Here is a 27,079-nt window from a genome sequence, read left to right on the forward strand (position 1 = left end):
TATTGGCAGCGGTAGGAGCACGCTACTGAGGAGTCATAGGAGGACGCTACAGTCACATGTTGACTCTATTGTAACCTTTGTGCCAAAATGATTTTAACTTTTTCTGCCGTTTCTTGATGTTAATTTATAATCAGATGTGTTAAGATGTGTTACCCCTAGTGGTTGTCTGTATCGATAAACATTAGAGATGCGCTTGGGCAACAATTCATCTCTAGGCCAACTCCAAATTTGTGCTCTTTTTAAACAATAAAGTCAGCAGGCAGTGGTAAAATTGTTTTTCTTTGTCTTTATTTTATCATATGGAGTAAAAAGTTCCAATACAAAAACAAGCATTGATGTGTTTCAGCCTACAACGGCCTTAGTCATAGCTATGACTAAGGCTGTTGTAGGCTGAAACACGTCAGTGCTTGTTTTTGTGTTTCAGTTCTGCAAAGAAGAGCGGGCAAATACTGCAAAGTCTAGATGTGCAAAGTTAGTAGAGACAAATCCCAACAGACTAAAGGCTGGAATTAAAGCAAAAGGGGGTTCAACAAAATACACAAGGGGGTGATCCTTTTTCCAACTCAGTGATTCTGTTTTTGATATATATTTGTTTTTTCTTTCTGACATGTTGGTGTTTTATCTTTCACTTGGATGTCATAAGTTGCACTGAGTATATACAGCTGGATAAAACAAAAACTGTGCCTGTCTTCATTTCAGGCTGAAAAGCAACAAAATGTGATTATTTTAAAGGGGGTGATTCTTTTCTATACCCGCTGTATGTGCTCATCTCATACACTGTTTATTAGAGGTGAGCTCTGGCAGAGTCTCCCCCTAGTTGTTGTCTGTAGCGATGAACAGCAGCGATGAGATTGGGCATCCTCAGAACTCATCTCTAGCCGATCTCTCAAACCATTCGCTTTTTTTTTTTTTCACCCCAATGGAACTTTTTATCCCATTTGATAAAATAAAGACAAATAAAAAAACAAGCACTGACATGTTTCAGCTTACAGCGGCCTTAGTCATAGCTATGACTAAGGCCGTTGTAGGCTGAAACACGTCAGTGCTCGTTTTTGTATTGGAACTTTTTACCCCATCTGATAAAATAAAGACAAATACAAAAACAAGCACTGACGTATTTCAGCCTACAAAGGCCTTAGTCATTGCTATGACTAAGGCCTTTGTAGGCTGAAACACGTCAGTGCTTGTTTTTGTACTGGAATTTTTTACCCCATATGATGGAATTAAGAGAAAGGAAGGATTTTTATACCACTGTACATTCACCTGGTTGCTGAGTTTGTTGTTTTTTTGGGTTAGTCCTGTTTGGGAGTGTGGAAGCCGTAGTCCAGAACAGTGATAGGCTTTTGCCTCTCAGGATTTCCATGATCAGGTAGCAGCACTTTGTGTCGTAATTTATTTTGTTCGGTTGTGCTCTCTTTGTAGTACAAGAGTACAAGCTGTTTATGTGCGTTGTGGGGTGGGAGTGACCCGGCCTGCAGCTCATTGGGGTGAAAAAAAAAAGCAAATGGTTTGAGAGATCGGCTAGAGATGAGTTCTGAGGATGCCCAATCTCATCGCTGCTGTTCATCGCTACAGACAACAACTAGGGGGAGACTCTGCCAGAGCTCACCTCTAATGAACAGTGTATGAGATGAGCACATACAGCGGGTGTAGAAAAGAATCACCCCCTTTAAAATAATCACATTTTGTTGCTTTGCAGCCTGAAATGAAGACAGGCACAGTTTTTGTTTTATCCAGCTGTATATACTCAGTGCAACTTATGACATCCAAGTGAAAGATAGAACACCAACATGTCAGAAAGAAAAAACAAATATATATCAAAAACAGAATCACTGAGTTGGAAAAAGGATCACCCCCTTGTGTATTTTGTTGAACCCCCTTTTGCTTTAATTCCAGCCTTTAGTCTGTTGGGATTTGTCTCTACTAACTTTGCACATCTAGACTTTGCAGTATTTGCCCGCTCTTCTTTGCAGAACTGCTCAAGTTCAGTTACATTTGATGGTGACCGTTTGTGGACTGCAATGTTCAAGTCATTCCACAGATTTTCAATGGGGTTTAAGTCTGGGCTCTGACTAGGCCATGCCAAGGACATTCACCTTTTACTCATCCAGCCTCTGTGTGCTCATTTTTGCTGTGTGCTTTGGGTCATTGTCATGTTGGAAGGTAAACCTTCTTCCCATTGACATCCTTCTGGCAGAGGGCAGCAGATTTTCCTCCATAACAGGATATTAACACCCCCCCCCCCCCCAATAACAGGATATTACCCCCTCCATACCAGGACATTACCCTGTTCATAACAGGATATTAGGCAACATTTTTCCAATCTTCTATTGTCCAAGTTTGGTGATCCTGTGCCAATTGTAGCCTCAGTTTCCTGTTCTTAGCTGACAGGAGTGGCACCCGATGTGGTCTTCAGCTACTGTAGCCCATCTGCTTCAAGGTTTGATGTGTTGTGTGTTCAGAGATTGTATCCTGCATACCTTGAGTGTAACGAGTGGTTATTTGAGTTTCTGTTGCCTTTCTATCATCTGCAACCAGTCTGCCCATTCTCCTCTGACCTCAACAAGGCATTTTCCTTCGCACAACTGCCGCTCACTGGATATTTTCTCTTTTTCCCACCATTCTCTGTAAACCTGAGAGATGGTTGTGTGTGAAAATCCCAGAAATACTCAGACCGGCCCGTCTGCCACCAACAACCATGCCACGTTCAAAGTCACTTCAATCCCCTTTCTTCATCATTCTGATGCTCAGTTTGGACTTCAGCAAGTCGTCTTCACCACATCTAGATGTCTAAATGGATTGAGTTGCTGCCTTGTGATTGGCTGATTAGCAATTTGTGTTACAAAGCAATTGAACAGGTGTACCTAATAAAGTGGACGGTGAGTGTATGACAGCTCAGCCACCATGCTGGGAGCGTGCCCGCAGCACATAAACCTCCGGTGTCCGGGGACACACGGCATTAAAGCCCACCCTCCTTTCCTCTAGGATAGATAATTGGTCTCTACCACCACCATACCCAGCCCCCACACTACATACCCCAATGAACACACAGATCACTCTTATTCTTTATTTTTTTGTGCATGTATTCTGTACTGAGGAGTAGGATTGAAGTAAACAATTGTATTCTTACACATAATTACAGTTTATAACACATTGTAGTTCTTCGGGGTCACGCTGGAAGATTGCACCGTCTCGGCTTCCTCTTACAGACCGCCTTTTCTATTATTCTTTTTGTACCGTTGCCATGCGGTTTTGTTCTGTATTTATTTTGTTTTTTTATCCTTAAATATAACTTTGAAAACTGCAGGAACTTTGTTCTTCTACAATAAAGAATATTTTGATTAAAAAAAAAAAAGTTGGGTGTCCTTGTAGCACCACAGCAAGTATCTGGATGAAAACAAAGGTTGGTTATTTCTTGTATCCATTTCAAAGCTTCACTTATTTTTTGTGCATGGAGTGTACCACTGAGAATATGACTGGGGGGAGCACAGGTGAGAATATGACTGGGGGGAGCACAGGTGAGAATATGACTGGGGGGAGCACAGGTGAGAATATGACTGGGGGGAGCACAGGTGAGAATATGACTGGGGGGAATACAGGTGAGAATATGACTGGGGGGAATACAGGTGAGAATATGACTGGGGGGAGCACAGGTGAGAATATGACTGGGGGGAGCACAGGTGAGAATATGACTGGGGGGAATACAGGTGAGAATATGACTGGGGGGAGCACAGGTGAGAATATGACTGTGGGGAGCACAGGTGAGAATATGACTGGGGGGAGCACAGGTGAGAATATGACTGGGGGGAATACAGGTGAGAATATGACTGGGGGGAGCACAGGTGAGAATATGACTGGGGGGAATACAGGTGAGAATATGACTGGGGGGAGCACCACTGAGAATATGACTGGGGGGAGCACCACTGAGAATATGACTGGGGGGAGCACAGGTGAGAATATAACTGTGGGGGAGCACAGGTGAGAATATGACTGGGGGAGCACCACTGAGAATATGACTGTGGGGGGCACAGGTTAAAATATGACTGTGGGGAGCACAGGTGAGAATATGACTGGGGGGGCACAGGTGAGAATATGACTGTGGGGAGCACAGGTGAGAATATGACTGGGGGGGCACAGGTGAGAATATGACTGTGGGGAGCACAGGTGAGAATATGACTATGGGGGGGCACAGGTGAGAATATGACTGTGGGGAGCACAGGTGAGAATATGACTGGGGGAGCACAGGTGAGAATATGACTGTGGGGAGCACAGGTGAGAATATGACTGGGGGAGCACAGGTGAGAATAGGACTGTGGGGAGCACAGGTGAGAATATGACTGGGGAGCACAGGTGAGAATAGGACTGGGGAGCACAGGTGAGAATAGGACTGTGGGGAGCACAGGTGAGAATATGACTGGGGAGCACAGGTGAGAATATGACTGGGGAGCACAGGTGAGAATATGACTGGGGAGCACAGGTGAGAATATGACTGGGGAGCACAGGTGAGAATATGACTTGGGGAGCACAGGTGAGAATATGACTGGGGAGCACAGGTGAGAATATGACTGGGGGGAGCACCACTGAGGATATGACTGTGGGGAGCACAGGTGAGAATATGACTGGGGGGGGCACAGGTGAGAATATGACTGTAGGGAGCACAGGTGAGAATATGACTATGGGGGGCACAGGTGAGAATATGACTTGGGGAGCACAGGTGAGAATATGACTGTGGGGGGCACAGGTGAGAATATGACTGTGGGGGAGCACAGGTGAGAATATAACTGTGGGGGAGCACAGGTGAGAATATGACTGTGGGGCAGGGTGCAAGTGAATATATGACAGAAGCGGGGTGCAGGTAAGAATTTGACTGGGGTTGTGGGTACAGATGATATGACTGGGGTTGTGGGTACAGATGATATGACTGGGGTTGTGGGTACAGATGATATGACTGGGGTTGAGGGTACAGGTGAAAATATGAGTGGGGTTGGGGGTACAGATGATATGACTGGGGTTGGGGGTACAGGTGATATGACTGGGGTTGGGGGTACAGGTGATGTCTGGGGTTGGGGGTACAGATGATATGACTGGGGTTGGGGGTACAGGTGATGTCTGGGGTTGAGGGTACAGGTGATATGACTGGAGTTGGGGGTACAGATGATATGACTGGGGTTGGGGGTACAGGTGATGTCTGGGGTTGGGCGTACAGATGATATGACTGGGGTTGGGGGTACAGGTGATATGACTGGGGTTGGGGGTACAGGTGATATGACTGGGGTTGGGGGTACAGGTGATATGACTGGGGTTGGGGGTACAGGTGATATGACTGGGGTTGGGGGTACAGATGATATGACTGGGGTTGGGGGTACAGATGATATGACTGGGGTTGGGGGTACAGGTGATGTCTGGGGTTGGGCGTACAGATGATATGACTGGGGTTGGGGGTACAGGTGATATGACTGGGGTTGGGGGTACAGGTGATATGACTGGGGTTGGGGGTACAGGTGATATGACTGGGGTTGGGGGTACAGGTGATATGACTGGGGTTGGGGGTACAGGTGATATGACTGGGGTTAGGGGTACAGGTGATGTCTGGGGTTGAGGGTACAGATGATATGACTGGGGTTGGGGGTACAGGTGATATGGTTGGGGGTACAGGTGATATGACTGGGGTTAGGGGTACAGGTGATATGACTGGGGTTGGGGGTACAGGTGATATGACTGGGGTTGGGGGTACAGGTGATATGACTGGGGTTGGGGGTACAGGTGATGTCTGGGGTTGAGGGTACAGATGATATGACTGGGGTTGGGGGTACAGGTGATATGACTGGGGTTGGGGGTACAGATGATATGACTGGGGTTGGGGGTACAGATGATATGACTGGGGTTGGGGGTACAGGTGATGTCTGGGGTTGGGCGTACAGATGATATGACTGGGGTTGGGGGTACAGGTGATATGACTGGGGTTGGGGGTACAGGTGATATGACTGGGGTTGGGGGTACAGGTGATATGACTGGGGTTGGGGGTACAGGTGATATGACTGGGGTTGGGGGTACAGGTGATGTCTGGGGTTGGGGGTACAGATGATATGACTGGGGTTGGGGGTACAGATGATATGACTGGGGTTGGGGGTACAGGTGATGTCTGGGGTTGGGGGTACAGATGATATGACTGGGGTTGGGGGTACAGGTGATATGACTGGGGTTGGGGGTACAGGTGATATGACTGGGGTTGGGGGTACAGATGATATGACTGGGGTTGGGGGTACAGGTGATATGACTGGGGTTGGGGGTACAGGTGATGTCTGGGGTTGGGGGTACAGATGATATGACTGGGGTTGGGGGTACAGGTGATGTCTGGGGTTGGGCGTACAGATGATATGACTGGGGTTGGGGGTACAGGTGATATGACTGGGGTTGGGGGTACAGGTGATATGACTGGGGTTGGGGGTACAGGTGATATGACTGGGGTTGGGGGTACAGGTGATATGACTGGGGTTAGGGGTACAGGTGATATGACTGGGGTTGGGGGTACAGGTGATATGACTGGGGTTGGGGGTACAGGTGATATGACTGGGGTTGGGGGTACAGGTGATGTCTGGGGTTGAGGGTACAGATGATATGACTGGGGTTGGGGGTACAGGTGATATGACTGGGGTTGGGGGTACAGATGATATGACTGGGGTTGGGGGTACAGATGATATGACTGGGGTTGGGGGTACAGGTGATGTCTGGGGTTGGGCGTACAGATGATATGACTGGGGTTGGGGGTACAGGTGATATGACTGGGGTTGGGGGTACAGGTGATATGACTGGGGTTGTGGGTACAGGTGATATGACTGGGGTTGGGGGTACAGGTGATGTCTGGGGTTGGGGGTACAGATGATATGACTGGGGTTGGGGGTACAGATGATATGACTGGGGTTGGGGGTACAGGTGATGTCTGGGGTTGGGGGTACAGATGATATGACTGGGGTTGGGGGTACAGGTGATATGACTGGGGTTGGGGGTACAGGTGATATGACTGGGGTTGGGGGTACAGATGATATGACTGGGGCTGGGGGTACAGGTGATATGACTGGGGTTGGGGGTACAGGTGATGTCTGGGGTTGGGCGTACAGATGATATGACTGGGGTTGGGGGTACAGGTGATATGACTGGGGTTGGGGGTACAGATGATATGACTGGGGTTGGGGGTACAGGTGATATGACTGGCGTTGGGGGTACAGGTGATATGACTGGCGTTGGGGGTACAGGTGATATGACTGGCGTTGGGGGTACAGGTGATATGACTGGGGTTGGGGGTACAGGTGATATGACTGGGGTTGAGGGTACAGGTGAGAATATGAGTGGCGTTGGGGGTACAGGTGAAAATATGAGTGGGGTTGGGGGTACAGATGATATGACTGGGGTTGGGGGTACAGGTGATATGACTGGGGTTGGGGGTACAGGTGATGTCTGGGGTTGGGGGTACAGATGATATGACTGGGGTTGGGGGTACAGGTGATGTCTGGGGTTGAGGGTACAGGTGATATGACTGGCGTTGAGGGTACAGATGATATGACTGGGGTTGGGGGTACAGGTGATGTCTGGGGTTGGGCGTACAGATGATATGACTGGGGTTGGGGGTACAGGTGATATGACTGGGGTTGGGGGTACAGGTGATATGACTGGGGTTGGGGGTACAGGTGATATGACTGGGGTTGGGGGTACAGGTGATATGACTGGGGTTGGGGGTACAGGTGATATGACTGGGGTTAGGGGTACAGGTGATGTCTGGGGTTGAGGGTACAGATGATATGACTGGGGTTGGGGGTACAGGTGATATGGTTGGGGGTACAGGTGATATGACTGGGGTTAGGGGTACAGGTGATATGACTGGGGTTGGGGGTACAGGTGATATGACTGGGGTTGGGGGTACAGGTGATATGACTGGGGTTGGGGTTACAGGTGATATGACTGGGGTTGGGGGTACAGGTGATATGACTGGGGTTGAGGGTACAGATGATATGACTGGGGTTGGGGGTACAGGTGATATGACTGGGGTTGGGGGTACAGATGATATGACTGGGGTTGGGGGTACAGATGATATGACTGGGGTTGGGGGTACAGATGATATGACTGGGGTTGGGAGTACAGATGATATGACTGGGGTTGGGGGTACAGGTGATGTCTGGGGTTGGGCGTACAGATGATATGACTGGGGTTGGGGGTACAGGTGATATGACTGGGGTTGGGGGTACAGGTGATATGACTGGGGTTGGGGGTACAGGTGATATGACTGGGGTTGGGGGTACAGGTGATATGACTGGGGTTGGGGGTACAGGTGATGTCTGGGGTTGGGGGTACAGATGATATGACTGGGGTTGGGGGTACAGATGATATGACTGGGGTTGGGGGTACAGATGATATGACTGGGGTTGGGGGTACAGGTGATGTCTGGGGTTGGGGGTACAGGTGATATGACTGGGGTTGGGGGTACAGGTGATATGACTGGGGTTGGGGGTACAGATGATATGACTGGGGTTGGGGGTACAGGTGATATGACTGGGGTTGGGGGTACAGGTGATGTCTGGGGTTGGGGGTACAGATGATATGACTGGGGTTGGGGGTACAGGTGATGTCTGGGGTTGGGCGTACAGATGATATGACTGGGGTTGGGGGTACAGGTGATATGACTGGGGTTGGGGGTACAGGTGATATGACTGGGGTTGGGGGTACAGGTGATATGACTGGGGTTGGGGGTACAGGTGATATGACTGGCGTTGGGGGTACAGGTGATATGACTGGCGTTGGGGGTACAGGTGATATGACTGGCGTTGGGGGTACAGGTGATATGACTGGCGTTGGGGGTACAGGTGATATGACTGGGGTTGGGCGTACAGATGATATGACTGGGGTTGGGGGTACAGGTGATATGACTGGGGTTGGGGGTACAGGTGATATGACTGGGGTTGGGGGTACAGGTGATATGACTGGGGTTGGGGGTACAGGTGATATGACTGGGGTTGGGGGTACAGGTGATATGACTGGGGTTGGGGGTACAGGTGATATGACTGGCGTTGGGGGTACAGGTGATATGACTGGCGTTGGGGGTACAGGTGATATGACTGGCGTTGGGGGTACAGGTGATATGACTGGGGTTGGGGGTACAGGTGATATGACTGGGGTTGAGGGTACAGGTGAGAATATGAGTGGCGTTGGGGGTACAGGTGAAAATATGAGTGGGGTTGGGGGTACAGATGATATGACTGGGGTTGGGGGTACAGGTGATATGACTGGGGTTGGGGGTACAGGTGATGTCTGGGGTTGGGGGTACAGATGATATGACTGGGGTTGGGGGTACAGGTGATGTCTGGGGTTGAGGGTACAGGTGATATGACTGGCGTTGAGGGTACAGATGATATGACTGGGGTTGGGGGTACAGGTGATGTCTGGGGTTGGGCGTACAGATGATATGACTGGGGTTGGGGGTACAGGTGATATGACTGGGGTTGGGGGTACAGGTGATATGACTGGGGTTGGGGGTACAGGTGATATGACTGGGGTTGGGGGTACAGGTGATATGACTGGGGTTAGGGGTACAGGTGATGTCTGGGGTTGAGGGTACAGATGATATGACTGGGGTTGGGGGTACAGGTGATATGGTTGGGGGTACAGGTGATATGACTGGGGTTAGGGGTACAGGTGATATGACTGGGGTTGGGGGTACAGGTGATATGACTGGGGTTGGGGGTACAGGTGATATGACTGGGGTTGGGGGTACAGGTGATATGACTGGGGTTGGGGGTACAGGTGATATGACTGGGGTTGAGGGTACAGATGATATGACTGGGGTTGGGGGTACAGGTGATATGACTGGGGTTGGGGGTACAGATGATATGACTGGGGTTGGGGGTACAGATGATATGACTGGGGTTGGGGGTACAGATGATATGACTGGGGTTGGGGGTACAGGTGATGTCTGGGGTTGGGCGTACAGATGATATGACTGGGGTTGGGGGTACAGGTGATATGACTGGGGTTGGGGGTACAGGTGATATGACTGGGGTTGGGGGTACAGGTGATATGACTGGGGTTGGGGGTACAGGTGATATGACTGGGGTTGGGGGTACAGGTGATATGACTGGGGTTGGGGGTACAGGTGATGTCTGGGGTTGGGGGTACAGATGATATGACTGGGGTTGGGGGTACAGATGATATGACTGGGGTTGGGGGTACAGGTGATGTCTGGGGTTGGGGGTACAGGTGATATGACTGGGGTTGGGGGTACAGGTGATATGACTGGGGTTGGGGGTACAGATGATATGACTGGGGTTGGGGGTACAGGTGATATGACTGGGGTTGGGGGTACAGGTGATGTCTGGGGTTGGGGGTACAGATGATATGACTGGGGTTGGGGGTACAGGTGATGTCTGGGGTTGGGGGTACAGATGATATGACTGGGGTTGGGGGTACAGATGATATGACTGGGGTTGGGGGTACAGATGATATGACTGGGGTTGGGGGTACAGGTGATGTCTGGGGTTGGGCGTACAGATGATATGACTGGGGTTGGGGGTACAGGTGATATGACTGGGGTTGGGGGTACAGGTGATATGACTGGGGTTGGGGGTACAGGTGATATGACTGGCGTTGGGGGTACAGGTGATATGACTGGGGTTGGGGGTACAGGTGATATGACTGGGGTTGGGCGTACAGGTGATATGACTGGCGTTGGGGGTACAGGTGATATGACTGGCGTTGGGGGTACAGGTGATATGACTGGCGTTGGGGGTACAGGTGATATGACTGGGGTTGGGGGTACAGGTGATATGACTGGCGTTGGGGGTACAGGTGATATGACTGGCGTTGGGGGTACAGGTGATATGACTGGGGTTGGGGGTACAGGTGATATGACTGGGGTTGGGGGTACAGGTGATATGACTGGCGTTGGGGGTACAGGTGATATGACTGGCGTTGGGGGTACAGGTGATATGACTGGCGTTGGGGGTACAGGTGATATGACTGGCGTTGGGGGTACAGGTGATATGACTGGGGTTGGGCGTACAGATGATATGACTGGGGTTGGGGGTACAGGTGATATGACTGGGGTTGGGGGTACAGGTGATATGACTGGGGTTGGGGGTACAGGTGATATGACTGGGGTTGGGGGTACAGGTGATATGACTGGGGTTGGGGGTACAGGTGATATGACTGGCGTTGGGGGTACAGGTGATATGACTGGGGTTGGGGGTACAGGTGATATGACTGGGGTTGGGCGTACAGGTGATATGACTGGGGTTGGGCGTACAGGTGATATGACTGGGGTTGGGGGTACAGGTGATATGACTGGGGTTGGGGGTACAGGTGATATGACTGGGGTTGGGGGTACAGGTGATATGACTGGGGTTAGGGGTACAGGTGATGTCTGGGGTTGAGGGTACAGATGATATGACTGGGGTTGGTACAGGTGATATGGTTGGGGGTACAGGTGATATGACTGGGGTTGGGGGTACAGGTGATATGACTGGGGTTGGGGGTACAGGTGATATGACTGGGGTTGGGGGTACAGATGATATGACTGGGGTTGGGGGTACAGGTGATATGACTGGGGTTGGGCGTACAGATGATATGACTGGGGTTGGGGGTACAGGTGATATGACTGGGGTTGGGCGTACAGATGATATGACTGGGGTTGGGGGTACAGGTGATATGACTGGGGTTGGGGGTACAGGTGATGTCTGGGGTTGGGGGTACAGATGATATGACTGGGGTTGAGGGTACAGATGATATGACTGGGGTTGGGGGTACAGGTGATGTCTGGGGTTGGGGGTACAGGTGATATGACTGGGGTTGGGGGTACAGGTGATATGACTGGGGTTGGGGGTACAGGTGATATGACTGGCGTTGGGGGTACAGGTGATATGACTGGCGTTGGGGGTACAGGTGATATGACTGGCGTTGGGGGTACAGGTGATATGACTGGCGTTGGGGGTACAGGTGATATGACTGGCGTTGGGGGTACAGGTGATATGACTGGCGTTGGGGGTACAGGTGATATGACTGGCGTTGGGGGTACAGGTGATATGACTGGGGTTGGGGGTACAGGTGATATGACTGGGGTTGGGGGTACAGGTGATATGACTGGGGTTGGGGGTACAGGTGATATGACTGGGGTTGGGGGTACAGGTGATATGACTGGGGTTGGGGGTACAGGTGATATGACTGGGGTTGGGGGTACAGGTGATATGACTGGGGTTGGGGGTACAGGTGATATGACTGGGGTTGGGGGTACAGGTGATATGACTGGGGTTAGGGGTACAGGTGATGTCTGGGGTTGAGGGTACAGATGATATGACTGGGGTTGGTACAGGTGATATGGTTGGGGGTACAGGTGATATGACTGGGGTTAGGGGTACAGATGATATGACTGGGGTTGGGGGTACAGATGATATGACTGGGGTTGGGGGTACAGGTGATGTCTGGGGTTGGGCGTACAGATGATATGACTGGGGTTGGGGGTACAGATGATATGACTGGGGTTGGGGGTACAGGTGATATGACTGGGGTTGGGGGTACAGGTGATATGACTGGGGTTGGGGGTACAGGTGATATGACTGGGGTTGGGGGTACAGGTGATGTCTGGGGTTGGGGGTACAGGTGATATGACTGGGGTTGGGGGTACAGGTGATATGACTGGGGTTGGGGGTACAGGTGATATGACTGGGGTTGGGGGTACAGGTGATATGACTGGGGTTGGGGGTACAGATGATATGACTGGGGTTGGGGGTACAGGTGATATGACTGGGGTTGGGGGTACAGGTGATATGACTGGGGTTGGGGGTACAGGTGATATGACTGGGGTTGGGGGTACAGGTGAGAATATGACTGGGGTTGGGGGGGTGCAGATAAGAAGGGGGGCATAGTTGAGAATATGAATGAGAGGGTTGCACCTGAGGATATATTGAGGGGGTTGCAGGTAAGGATTTGACTGGGGGGGGGGGGGGGGGTGCAGTTCAAAAAATGAATGGGAGGGGTGCAGCTGAAAATATGATTGAGGGGGGTGGTGCAGGTGAGAATATGAAGAGATAGGAATTTGACTGGGGTTGGGGGTGCGGGTGAGAATATGACCGGGGGAGGGGTGCAGGTAAGGATCTGACTGTGGTTGGGGGGTGCAGCTGAGAATATGACTAGGGGGAGGCTTGCAGATAAGAATATGATTGAGGGGGGTGTAACTGAGAATATGGGGGGGGGGGTGCAGGTAAGAATATGGCAGGGGTGTGCAGCTGGGACCACGGTGATCCTGCCATGAGGGATTTACGCACTTCCTGTCCATTTGTGCTTCTGGGTTGTCACCCTGTCACATGATCCTACAAGTATCTGTGCCGACAACATTGTACAGACAAAGGTCCACCATCGTCTCTGTCAGGAAGCTGATCCAGGGCAATCAGGAGAGAGATTGCATGTAGACAGGAAGTGGCTGAAAGCGGGTGCAGGAGATCAGTATCACTGAAGAAATAAGGTGAAAGCGGGCAATTGTTTGATACACAGCGCACACTAAATGCCGTCCAGTTTGGGTTTATATCTAATTGCACAGGTGTACCGGCTTCCTCTGATTTCACCGCACACTGTAAGCTTCCCACATTGTGCATTAGAAGCTGCAGCAAGTCCGGCAGAGCCCCGCCTCATTTCCTGGCTGGGGGGGGGCGTAGAAAGGTGTGTTTTTTTTCCTGCACCGTGTCCTTCTCGCCGTCCCGGATATTTTCTTCCGTTATCGGGACTCCCGGTGGATATCTTTGTCTCTATTCCGGATGTTTTCTCCTTTGTCCCTTTGGCAGAATTATTCGCATGCCGGTTGCATTTGTGGTGCGTGCCGGCTGGAAAGTCGTGTAAGTGATTGAGATCCTTGTATTTACAGCCCAGGCATTAGCCTATTGTTTGCATTTGGGCGCCTTTGGTATGCAGAACGCTAACCCGCCGCCGCTGTTAACATGCTGACATTTTGTGCGGGGCGGACGGGGAGCCTTGTAATGTGTTCCCTGCATTTCATTACCAGGTGTGGGAAATTCATTTTGATTCTTGCAGAAAAACAAGTTTGAGATTAGACCGCCGGAACCTTGGAAATCGCTTTTCCTTCGGAGTCGGATTCAGTGAGGAGGTTATAGATAGCGCTGTCAGGTTCTATAGGCCGGCCTGTATTGGTAATTCCTCTCTGAGAGTTTCTCCTGAACATTATTAGCTGCTGTTGTCTTCATTCACTATGCAGATTCCAGAGAGATACGGGGGGGGGGGGGGGGGGGGGATGACCAGTGCGAGATCAGGAGGTCTGCAAAAGGGTACAAATTCAGGAGGCCTATGATGTTGGTAGAATGGGTACGGAATCAACAGGGGCACAGCGGGCATGGAATCAGGGGGCAGAATAAATACAAAATCAGGGGATCTACTATAGGGGCCGAATTGACACAGAATAGGGTTGTCTACAAATGGGGGTGGAATAGGCTCACAATCAAGGGGGTCTACTATAGGGGCAGAATGGGTACAGAATTGGGGGATCTGCAATAGGGTCATAATGGGGTGCAAAATCACAGGGACCACAAATGGAGGCAGAATGAGTGCAAAATCAGGGGGTCTACAAATAGGGTCAGAATTGGTAGAAAATTAGGGGATCTAGTATAGGTGGCAGAATTGATGCAGAATCAGGAAGTCTGCAAATGGGGGCAAAAAGTAAACAAAATCAGGGGGTCTAGAATAGGAGCAGAATGGAAATGAATTGAGGGGGTCTAGAATCGGGACAGAATCGGAGCGCAATCAGGGGGGGTCTACAATAGGGGCAAAATGGGTACAAGATCAGGAGGTCTACAATAGGGGAAGAATGGACGCAGAATCAAGGGGTCTGTATATACGCAGAGAATTGGTGCAAAATCAGGGGGCTCTAAAATTGGGGTAGAATGAGTGCAGAAATGGGATCTGCAAACAGGGGCAGAATGGGTGCAATATCACATAGTCTACGATAAGGGAAGAATGGGCGCAGAATCAGGTGGTCTGCAAATAAGGATCAAATGGGTGTGGAGTTGGGTTCTGCAGATAGGTGCTAATTGAGCATTTAATCATGGGGGTCTGCAAATGTAGACAGAAGGTGCACTGCAAGGGCAACTTAAAGTGAACTTTGGCAATTAGACAAAAATGTACCCTTGCAGTGCCCCCCTCACTGTAGGGGTCTATTACTTACCCTCTCCCTCAGTTCAGCAGACTCCAGTGCTGTTCTCTTCTGCCCGAAGCTCCAGGAGGGCTGTGGGCGGTTCCTCAGGGTCATTACCTACAATGCAGGGCTATTCACGCTGCATTGTACAGGGAGGAGATGAGTAGGTGACCGCGGGAGAGATTGTCTTAAAGAAGCAGGACCAGTCATTTGGATGGGGTGGAGCCCGCCAGGAATAAATGCCTTATGCCGCGTACACACGAGCGGACTTTACGGCAGACTTTGCCCGGCGGACGAGATTTCGTCAGACAATTTGATCGTGTGTGGGCTCCAGCAGACTTCTCAAAAGTTGGACGGACTTAGATTTGAAACATGTTTTAAATCTATCCATCGAACTTGAGTCCGGTCGAAAAGTTCACTCGTCTGTATGCTGGTTCAACGGACAAAAAGCCACGCTAGGGCAGCTATTGGCTACTGGCTATCAACTTCCTTGTTTTAGTCCGGTCGTACGTCATCACGTACGAATTCGACGGACTTTGGTGGATTGTGTGTAGGCAAGTCCATTCATTCAGAAAGTCCGTCGTAAAGTACGTTGAAAAGTCCGCCGGGCAAAGTCTGCCGTAAAGTCTGCTCGTGTGTACGCGGCATTAGTCTAAACAAGCACTTCAGTGCGGGGAAGGTGCTCTGCATGGGTAGATTTTGTCTAATTCCCGGAGTTTAGCTTTTTTTTTGTCATTACACATAAAGTGTGGACACCCAGAGGCATCAGCACGTACCTTCAGAAGTCTACAAGAGCATCCTGGGACCTCTATGGTCTAGAGTGCTCCAATCTCTATGGAGGGGTCTCCAAACTTCCTAAATAAGGGGCCAGTTTACTGTCCTTCAGACTTTAGGGGGCCGTACTGTGGCCAGTAGTGGTAGAAAAGGTCCTGACGTAAGTGGGGAAAAAAAAAAAGCCCCATCTTTGGTGTCAGTAGGAGGAATTGTGCCCCATCATTTGTGTCATTGGGCACAATTGTTGGTGTCATTTGGAGGAATTGTGCCCTCTCGTTGGTGTCATTGGGGGGGAATTGTGCCCCACCATTGGTGTTATGGGGCCCAACTTTTGGTGTGATTGGGATGAATTGTGCCTCATCGTTGGTGTCATTGGGAGGCATTATACCCCTTTATTGGGGTCAGTGAAGGGGTAATTGTACCCCGTTGTTGGTTTCAGGGAATGAAACAATGCTCCAAGGGCCAGATAAAAGCAAGCCAAGGGCCGCATCTGGCCCCCCAGGGCGCAGTTTGGAGACCACTGATCTACATTTACATGTATTGACAGGCGGCGGCCCTTCACTTCTGGCACTTGCACCTTCCTGTTATCCAGTGAGGCTCCCCCATTGTCCTGCTTGCTGTGTGCTGGGCCACCTTCCGGTGTCATTGATGTGCCACACACAGCTCTGGTAAGATAACTCTGCATTATTGTGATAAAAACCGAGCAGAGTCCGGCCGCAATGTACAGTCCCCCTCACCCGCCTGTCAGAATACTGATCACCCAAATGATCTCAAAGATACTTTGTTGCTGATATTTGGAATCTCAACTAACCCCACCTACTACATACACCCCTAGGAAGGAGGGGGGGCGGGACTTGGGGTGGGGCTTCATGTTGGTATATTTCCAGCACCCGCTATTGGCACGCCAGAATCTGTCTGTGCGGCGGAGCTAAAATGAACAAGGTGCCCTACCATTCATATTCATGCCAACTTCTATATTGTTTCCAAGTCACATTCATTATTATGTATCATTAGTGTATTTTTGTTTGATTGCATTTTGACCACTACTGTTATTTAAAGTTTAAAACATAAATGGTACTCAGTAGCCTTAAAGAATAAAAATCCACTTTATTTGCATCAAATGCCGTTGCAAGTCTAGATATTACCTTGTAAATGTAGCAGTGACATCATTGCTATGCTGTACAGAAGAGAGAGGTTGTGGGAGGAGACAAGACCTTCTACAGAAGGGGGCGGAGACAAGACCCGTCCCCCTGCACAAAGAGGGAGAGTAGCAGTGGGCGGTCTTTATTACAGGAAGTCTCACACTGGATGACTATACAGATCTGGAAGAAATGCACAAATCACACCGAGATCCAAGAAGAATACACATGATGGATGGATTTACACGATGTTTGCTTATCCCGGAGTTCAGCTTTCAGGCAAAGGCCGATAGATGAGAAGATGTCAGTAACAGTCAGATTAGGTGGGGGAGGGGTAATATTATATTATAAAGTTTTACATGTGAAATAAGAGGTACAAGGAAATCCTTTTAATCTGCTGTTTAAGATATCTCCCACCAGTCTTGTTCATGTTGTGAATGGGTCAAAATCAAATATTATTGAGCTTTTTTCCCTCCAAGTCAAATGTTCTTTATTCAAAGCATTAACCACTTTAAGCGGAGTTCCACCCAAAAGTGGAACTTCCGCTCATTGAACTCCTCCTCCCCTCCAGTGCCATATTTGGTCGCCGGGCTAGTAGGAGAGAGGAGCGGAGCCTCGCGCATGCGCAGTAGGGTTCCCGGCGTGAAGCCGAAAAGGCTACACTGCCGGGTTCCCTTACTCGCAATGGAGGCGGCATGCACCGGACAGCTGATGGGAAACATCAGCTGCGGTGCCGACATCTCTGGACTTCGGGACAGGTAAGGGTCTGATTTATTAAAAGTCAGCAGCTGCAGTATGTGCAGCGGTGGGCGGACCTCCGCTTTAAGAACCAGGCCTATTTTTCAAACTTGTTGTTTACAAGGTAAACTCGGGGGGGGTTTTGATAGAAAATTAATCTGTGAGGAACACATTAGGAAATGCATCCAACCCGTGGGCTTCCCTCTGCACTTGGCAAAACTTTCACAGAGGTATACACTATGGCAACTGATAGTCCTCCGTAAATCCTGAGAATGGGAACAAAGCCATTCAAGCCAAGTTGAGCACAGACAAGTCCAGGCAGAGCTTAGGTAGTCCTCACAAACCCTCGTACACCTTCTTTTATTGTATGTATGCTTAATTTCACGGGACAGGACAGGACTCCTGAGGTCTAAACCTGTGTGAATCTGTGAGGAACACATTAGGAAATGCATCCAACTCAAGGGCTTCCCTCTGAAATTGGCAAAACTCTCACACAGATATACTGTAGATTATGGCAACTGATAGTCCTCCATAAATCCTGAGAATGGGAACAAAGCCATTCAAGCCAAGTTGAGCACAGACAAGTCCAGGCAGAGCTTAGGTAGTCCTCACAAACCTTCGTACACCTTCTTTTATTGTATGTATGCTTAATTTCACGGGACAGGACAGGACTCCTGAGGTCTAAACCTGTGTGAATCTGTGAGGAACACATTAGGAAATGCATCCAACCCAAGGGCTTCCCTCTGAAATTGGCAAAACTCTCACACAGATATACTGTAGATTATGGCAACTGATAGTCCTCCATAAATCCTGAGAATGGGAACAAAGCCATTCAAGCCAAGTTGAGCTCAGACAAGTCCAGGCAGAGGTTAGGTGGTCCTCACAAACCCTCGTACACCTTCTTTTATTGTATGTATGCTTCATTTCACGGGTCTGTGTTCTGACACTATTTATTTGCCTCCTGCAGGTTACGTGTTCTGTATGTTACACCGCTTACCGGAACAGCACGACTGCACATTCGACCACATGGGCCGCGGACGCGAGGAGGCCATTATGAAGATGGTGAAACTAGACCGCAAAGTGGGCAGGTCCTGCCAGCGCATCGGCGAAGGGTGTTCCTGAGTGCCACAACCTCCAACCAAATGCTGTTTCTCTTAGTTCACTAATGTTAGCCTTATTTAGGACAAAGTCAAGCAGGCTCTCACTACTGAGCAAGTGACAGACTACAGCCAGTCAGGTTCCTTCCTATTTTTTTTTTTTTTAAACAAAAACTGTGCAGGTACTATGAAAGAATTTGAAAGAATGGTAGTGGATAAATGTTGGCCAGGCAGCCGCCGTCGGCCATTATGAAACCACCAGAAGCTTATTTAATGTTATAGGTAACGCTGTGTTCATGTTTCCGTTACACTTTTTAAAAAAAAAGTCATAAAAGTCATATTCCAGACTGTTCTATCACTGGTCCATCTCCTTCACTCTTTTTGTTTTGATACAGATTACAATCATGGATTACTAAACGCTACATTTCTTGTTTTTTACGTCCATCGTTGTGTGATAGCGAAGATCCTGTTGGTCGCTTCTGTCCTTTATAGCATTGCATGTTTTGAGTGTTACTATTAACAGCATCAGGGATTTGATTGGGCAGGGACGACCTCCCAGTCAGGTTATCAGGTTATTTAAGTACCACCAAATTAAAAATAAAATAAAAAAAAAAAAAAACATTGGCATTCGCTGTCTTCTCGTCAACCACCTCGTCGGACATGAATTGGTGCCATATCGCTCACTCGCCCAACCACGAGGCGAGTTCAGCCAGTACAAGAGCTGACTACGACACCCCCTAACCTCCCTGGTAGCCTTAACCTGATTGGCTTTTGTTTGCAATTTGCCAAGTGATGGTCTTTGTGGACAAATAAGGCTAACTTGCAGCAGCACAATAGCCACGCTGAAGCCTACAGACTCACTTTCTGTAGATATACCTATATCAAGAGGGGTGGGAGGGAGAGGGGGAGGGGGGGGCAGACATATTTGTAGCAAACGAAATGCAGTAACACTGTTGAGGAACAACCACATCCAACCCCCTCCTTTTAGAGTTTTCACAATTCCTCGCCTCCAACGTTAAGCTTGTGAAACACAAAAAAAAAAATAAAAGGGCTAGTCGGCCATGACTCTATGCAGCTTGGGGGAGGGAGGTCTGTAAAGGGGGCTCAGGAGAAAAAAAATAAATAAATTGTATGTAGTAAATGAGAGCTGACTGGTTAATCCATGCAATCCCTAAGAGAGAGAATCTTTTTTAGGTGGGTGAAGGTGACCATCATTAGAATGAGGAGGAGCCTTTACTTTACCGATACGTTTTTATAAAAGAACCTCAGAGGAGGTCCTTTTACGAGTATCTCTCTCCTTTATTACTGTCTTAAAGGCTCAGTCGAGCTCACTATTATCTAAGACTGTTTCACATCAAAGTTGTTGTTTTTTTTTGTTTTTGTTTTTTTTCGTGATCCCGTTCCTCATTATTGACGGCACTTTGACAAAAACAAATTCAGTTTTTTTTTTTGTTTTTGATGTGTGTTTAAAACCACCCTTTGCTAGTAAATCGCTAATGACTGTTTTTTAACTTGTCGAATTCATACACCCGTTTTTGTTTTTTTTCTTTTGTTTTTCACGTCTGTCTGCACTTACGCACTCAAGGGAATTGCAGTCGTGGTTTTTTTTTGTTTTTTTTATTTATTGTCAGTCGTTTCAAGGAAGAGAGAGAGTAAGGTGGTTTTTAGGAAAGTTTTATTTTTTAAGAAGAGCTGATGGCTTGTCCCGAAGAATTCTGACCTGTGACCAACTATTTGTATCCATATAGCATGATAACAAAAAAACAAAAAACAAAAAAAAGGGTTGTGTGACCCCCACCTTTATTTTTTTGTTTTATCACAAATAAAGAGTTTTCAGTTTCATGTTTTCTTGCAGGGAACGACCTTCTCTCAACAGTTATTGAGGATCCACGGATCTTCTGCAGTTGTCCGTCTCGAAAAAAATGTAATAAAATAAAGGCCACAAAACCACTATGTTTTGCACAGATACCATCCAACAGTAGATACATCCAGTAGATGCCCTCATTAGGTTTATGTACCTAGCACTCAGAAGAACCCTCCCCTCCCCCCCTCCACTTCCTTTAACATTGAAGATAAGAGGCCTCATCCTCATTTCTACGATTTTTTGGGCACAAGGTTAAATAGAAAAAGGTGGCTGAAGAAGAGCAAACACTACCGCAAATATTGTGGATTACGGACAGTTTGCCACATGCTGATATTTTATTGGGTTGTTCCTTTGCAGTATCTGTTCTGTGAAGTTTGTTAAATGTAAGGAAAAAAAAAAAAAGTTTAATTTCTTGTATCTTTAAAAAGGAAAAAAAAAAGAAAAAAAAATCTTATTTAACCATTTTTTGTGTTCTAGATATACTTAACACATGTAGCCTAGAACTGTTTTAGTTTAACATTGTAAAAAAAAAAAAACTTCTTGTAACTTTATTCTTTCTTCCCTTCCTTCTGAAAGAAACAAAAAAAACATTAAACAAATGAGATTGAATTTTGACAGCTTTGGACATTTTTATTATACTTTAAAATGTTTTTTTTTTGGGGGGGGGGGGATTCGGATAAAGAAAACTGTAATAGCCACTAAATAACATACAAACTCCTCCGCTGCATGAAAAAAATCTAATAGGAGATATGTAAATTTTCTTCTTTGATGTAATCTTTCCGCACTTATATGGGAGAGGCAAAAACCACTGTGAGTTCAACCACACTGGTCTTTTTAAATAATGTCAAACAAAGCCATCCTATTTAGGGGATCTTCACAAGAACCATATGCACTCGCTCGCCATTTTATTAGGTACACCTTGCTGGTACGGGGTTGGACCCCCTTTTGCCCTTTCCCCCTTTTTTTTAGAACTGCCTTAATTCTTGGTGGCATAGATTCAACAAGGTGTTGGAAACGTTCCTCTGAGATTTTGCTCCATAGTGACATGATGGCATCACACAGTTGCTACAGATTTGTCGGCTTCACATCCATGTGTTCCATTGGATGAGATGTGGTGAGTGTGGAGGCCATTGGAGTACAGTGACCTCATTGTCATGTTCAAAAAACCAGTGGTGAGATGATTGGAGTACAGTGACCTCATTGTCCAGTGGTGAGATGATTGGAGTACAGGGACCTCATTGTCCAGTGGTGAGATGATTGGAGCTTTGTGACATGGTGCATTATCCTGCTGGAAGGAGCCATCAGAAGATGGGTACACTGTGGTCATTAAGGGATGGACATGGTCACCAACAATACTCAGGTAGGCTGTGGCATTTAAACCATGCTCAATTGGTACTAAGGGGCCCAAAGTGTGCCAAGAAAATATCCCCCACACCATTACACCCCCACCACCAGCCTGAACCGGTGATGCAAGGCAGAATGGATCCATGCTTTCATGTTGTTTACTCCAAATTCTGACCCTACCATCTGAAGGTCGCAGCTGAAATCCAGACTCATCAGACCGGGCAACATTTTTCCAATCTTCTGTTGTCCAATTTTGGTGATCCTGTGCAAATTGTAGCCTCAGGCACCCGGTGTGGTCTTCTGCTGCTGTAGCTTCAAGGTTGGATGTGTTGTGCATTCAGAGATGGTATTCTGCATACTTTGGGTGTAATGAGTGGTTATTTGAGTTACTGTTGCCTTTCTATCATCTGGAACCAAGTATTCTCTGACAAGGCATTTTCCAGATGTGATGCCCCAGGGACCTTTGCGCACCTCTGGTGGGGATGCACAAAGATCCAACCCTACTGGGAAGGAATCTTGGCAGCAACCTATCAAATTACAGGAGAACAGGTTCAGAAGAATCCGTGGGACTGTCTATGTCACGATACAAGAAAAATGGCATCTCAGTATAAGAATACCTTAACCCAATTTCTTTTAAATGCGACCAAAAGTTTGATCCCGAGTCTCTGGAGGTCCCAGGAAGTTCCGAGCATGAAGGACTGGATTTTAAGGGTTGAAATGATAAGAGTCATAGAAGAAACTATTCATATAGAAGAGGACTCACTGGAGAGATTCTGGAATCTATGGGGGAAATGTCGGGAACCTGGAGGAACTGAGGAAGGTGTAGGGAATGGAGAGGAGGGGGGGTGGTATGGCAGGATCTTTTATTTTTTCTTCTTTGGTGAGGGTTTTTTGGGTAGGGGGAATAACTGTTTAGAGCATAGATAAAGGAATATGAGGTGCTTATAATGTGAATGTGTTTATATGTGCCTATACAATAAAAAATTGAATAATAATAAAAAACAAGGCATTTTCCTTCACACAACTGCCGCTCACTGGATATTTTCTCTTTTTCGGACCATTCTCTGTAAACCCGAGAGATGGTTCTGCGTGAAAATCCCAGTAGATCAGCAGTTTTTGAAATACTCAGACCAGCCCATCTGGCCCCAACGACCGTGCCACATTCAAAGTCACTTCAATCCCCTTTCTTATGCATGGTTTAGCAATCGTCTTCACCACGTCTAGATGCCTAAATGCATTGAAATGCTGCCATGTGATTGGCTGATTAGGAATTTGTGTAGACTGCAAAGGAAGATCACCGCTCCAGGTGAGAGGCTCCAAGCACAATGAATAATGTAAGATTCCTCACACGGTGCAAGCCCCGGCTCGCCTGCCGTAGGAGACTGAATTGTCTGTGTACTGACGTGATTGAAGTCCATTTATTGAATATTCCATTCAAACAATCACACACACCACGGTTGCAATAGCCGGAACAGAGGTGTACTAGTTTCCCACAGCTACTCTGTGCTTACTCATCAATTTGTGTTACCAAGCAATTGAACAGGTGTGCCTAATAAAGTGGCCGGTGAGTGTATATTACTGTGAAAAGGTTTTAGGCAGGTTTAAAGAAAATGAAGAAAGCTTTTCTAAATACAAGTGTTAATAGATTATTTTTAATCAATTAACAAAATGGAAAGTAAATGAACAGAAGAGAAATCCAAATCAGATCAATATTTGGTGTGACCACCCCTTGCCTTCAAAACAGCATCAGTTCTTTTAGGTAGACTTGCACACAATTTTTGAAGGAACTCGGCAGGTAGGTTGTTCCAAACATCTTGGAGAACTAAGCACAGATCATCTGTGGATGTTGCGTGCCTCAAATCCTTCTGTTTCTTCATGTCATCCCAGACAGACTCCATGATGGTGAGATCAGGGCTCTGTGGGGGCCAAACCGTCACTTCCAGGATTCCTTGTTCTTTACAGTGAAGATAGTTCTTAATTACATTTGCTGGATGTTTTGGGTCATTGTCCTGCGAGTGGAGTTGGACATTTGGTCAGGATCAATGGTGTCCTCAATGCTGAAAAACACAGGCAGATACTTCATCATGCCATACCATCAGGGAGGCGTGTGATTGGCCCTACATTTATTATGCAGCAGGACAGCAACCCCAAACATACAGCCAGTGTCATTAAGAACTACCTTTTGGACCAACTGGTCATAGCCCCAGTCTTTCTTGCATAAAAGGTATGGGGTGTTTTACTCCAACCTGTTCACTGTCCCAAAACCCAGAGAGGGCATTCACCCCACCTTGAATCTCAGTGTCCTTAATAATCACAATCCATTTCAAAACTTCTGGATGGAATCAACCAGATCTGTCATTGCTTCCCTTCACCAGGGGCACGTCATTCCCTCAGCAGACATAAGATGGCTACTTACAAGTGTCCATTATTCCAGCTCCCCACCACTTCCTGTACTACCAGTTTGTAGCTCTTCTATTTGGCCTGTCTTCTGCACCTCAGGTGTTTGCCAAAATGCTGATTCCAGTGTTGGTCCTGTTGTGCTTTCCAGATATTCCCACTGTGTCTGGATGTTATCAACCGGATCTGCCATTGCTTCCCTTCACCAGGGGAACTTCATTGCCTCAGCAGACATAAAAGATGCCCATTGTTCCAGCTCCCCACCACTTCCAACACTTTGCTGTAAAATCTCTGCACTACCAGTTTGTGGCCCTTCTATTTGGCTTGTCTTTCTGACCAGGTAAATTAAAATGCAATGATAAATGCAGTATTAAAAAAAGCAATCACAAAAAAGTCCAACAAGAGAGGGGAAGAGCTGTGTCTGTACTATCTGCCTGATTGTCCTGTATTTTTTGATGATCCAAGTTTTACAATAAAGAAGATTTTTTCAACTTTATCCGGTGTGCGGCATCCAGATTTTCCTGTTTCAAAGAGAGGGGAAGCGGACCGAAAGTCCCAGCAAGCACCAAGAGGATTCCACGAGACAATCGCACGATTCAAGGAAGATAATGGTGACAGACCCTCCACCTTCAGAGCAATCGCTTCACTCACCTTAAGGACTGGACCGCTGAATTAACAGATGGTCTAATAGGCAGGTCCCTTCATAGGGTAAACGATCCAGGCAAAGAACTCCAGTAGATTCCCCGAAATATACAAAAGGTGAAGCAAAAATGACTTTAAGTGTTCACTGTGGATCAGTTACACAGCAGGTTTATTTTAAAAAATGGTTACTCACAAACGGCTGTTTAAAAAACATAATTTCCATCACAGATGGCTGAGATGCGGGTCGGCAGTGAGTGACGTCAGCGTGTAGCTCCTCCCCTGTATGCATTACAATCATAGAACTTTGTCAGGGGGCGGAGTTCTATGAATGTAACGCGTGTGGGGGAGGAGCTACACACCCGCGATGTCAGCACCCAAAGCCGATCTGTCCCTTGACTCTCGGGTGGAGGCGCCGCCATCTTTGGTAAGGGAATCAGGAAGTGAAGCCTTGCGGCTTCACAGCCTAGTTCCCTACTGCGCATACGCAAGTCACGCTGTGCAATCCCACTGGTCCCTGCTGTCTTTTGGGACCTGTGTGTCTCCCAGGAGACAGCGGGGGGGGCGGAGGAGGCGCCGGACATGGCGTAGATATCTGCGGATGCTGCAGGTATCTATTTATGTGGAAAAGTGCAGCACTAAAAAATATTTAAATAATATATAAAGCTATTGGATATATTGCAAACAGTGATCTTTTACAAATCTGTGATACCTCATGAGAATATCATGAAAAAAATAACTATAATAAGATGGTGGTCTAGACTACATAAATTTGGACCATACATAAGTGACACATATATTTAGTCCATATAAAGGTGACACAACAAAATGTGACACAGAAAAAATAGAAAGTGTGTTGATAGAAGATCCACCACCGCTCTGAATAGAGGCTTACCAGATAAAATGGACTCAGGTGGGCTTATACCCACTGGGTCAATCAGGCTTGTAAAGTGGGGATCGTTGATGGTGGCTACCGCGGAAGACACGGTTCGAGGTGGCCCGGGTGCTTGCAAAGATGTATTTTTTATGGATAGGTCCAATCAGGCATCAAAGCTGTATATAGAAGAAATATGAGAGCACATATCGTGATACTGTATACAAAAGCTCATAGCATATTTATTGAAGATAAAACACTCATTTCTTAAAGATAAAAAAGCACTTTGTAAGTAGAATGTGTGGCAGAACCAGTGGTGTCGTCCGTCCCGGTGCGTTTCGTCCTCTAGGACATCATCTGGGGTACCACACCACTATATGTGCTGCCCTATATATACATTAAGAAGAACCCCCATGTTGAGACATGGCTCCAATCGAATGCGCTGTTCAATAACAGTAACTCCCGGGTACGAAAAAATGGCGCTGGCAGCGTGCGCTGCAAGCCTCGCTCTGAGCGGGTACATTTGGAGCGCACAGATGTCAAGTACATTGTACTGGCGAAGTGCGCTGCAAGCCTCGCTCTTACCAAGGGGATATCCGGAACGCACGCTTGGAGCGCAGAAGTGTATCTGTAATGCGACGTCTAAATTGGAAGGGTGACGTAGTAACGCTGCCTCCCAAGCCTCCATGTGGGTAAACACAACTGGAGAGCATAAGAATATAGTAAGGGACAAAAATTAAAAGGTGTGGACATATTGTGAAGGCAATATATTTATGTCATACAGATTCCTAAAAATAAGACAACTGAAATGACAAGGCAATATACATTTGCGTAATAAAGGGTATATAGGCAAAAGAAAGAATGATATTTGAATAAAAAAATGGGGGGGACCCGAATAGATTAAAAAAAGTAGCATCGCATTGTGAATGCATATGAAAAATGTAAAAACATATATTATAGAAATAGAGCCACGGCCCAACCTGGAGCCCCATCTCTAAATATTCGTATACACAATAAAATTGCATGGGCATTATA

The 27,079-nt window shown here is 47.6% G+C and overlaps 1 protein-coding gene across 1 annotated transcript in view; it reads left to right on the forward strand.

Annotated features, from left to right (window-relative positions):
* ZFAND3 (zinc finger AN1-type containing 3) overlaps positions 1-21,172 on the forward strand; it is a 208,370-nt gene extending 187,198 nt beyond the window's left edge. Inside the window, exon 6 of the mRNA XM_073628748.1 lies at positions 18,797-21,172. Coding sequence (XP_073484849.1) covers positions 18,797-18,951 — 155 coding nt within the window. The 3' untranslated portion in view covers positions 18,952-21,172. The remainder of the gene's footprint in view (positions 1-18,796) is intronic.
* Positions 21,173-27,079: the final 5,907 nt, after the last annotated feature.

Source organism: Aquarana catesbeiana, linkage group LG04 (genome assembly GCF_042186555.1).
Source record: "Aquarana catesbeiana isolate 2022-GZ linkage group LG04, ASM4218655v1, whole genome shotgun sequence".
In the NCBI taxonomy this organism is placed as follows: Eukaryota; Metazoa; Chordata; class Amphibia; order Anura; family Ranidae; genus Aquarana; species Aquarana catesbeiana.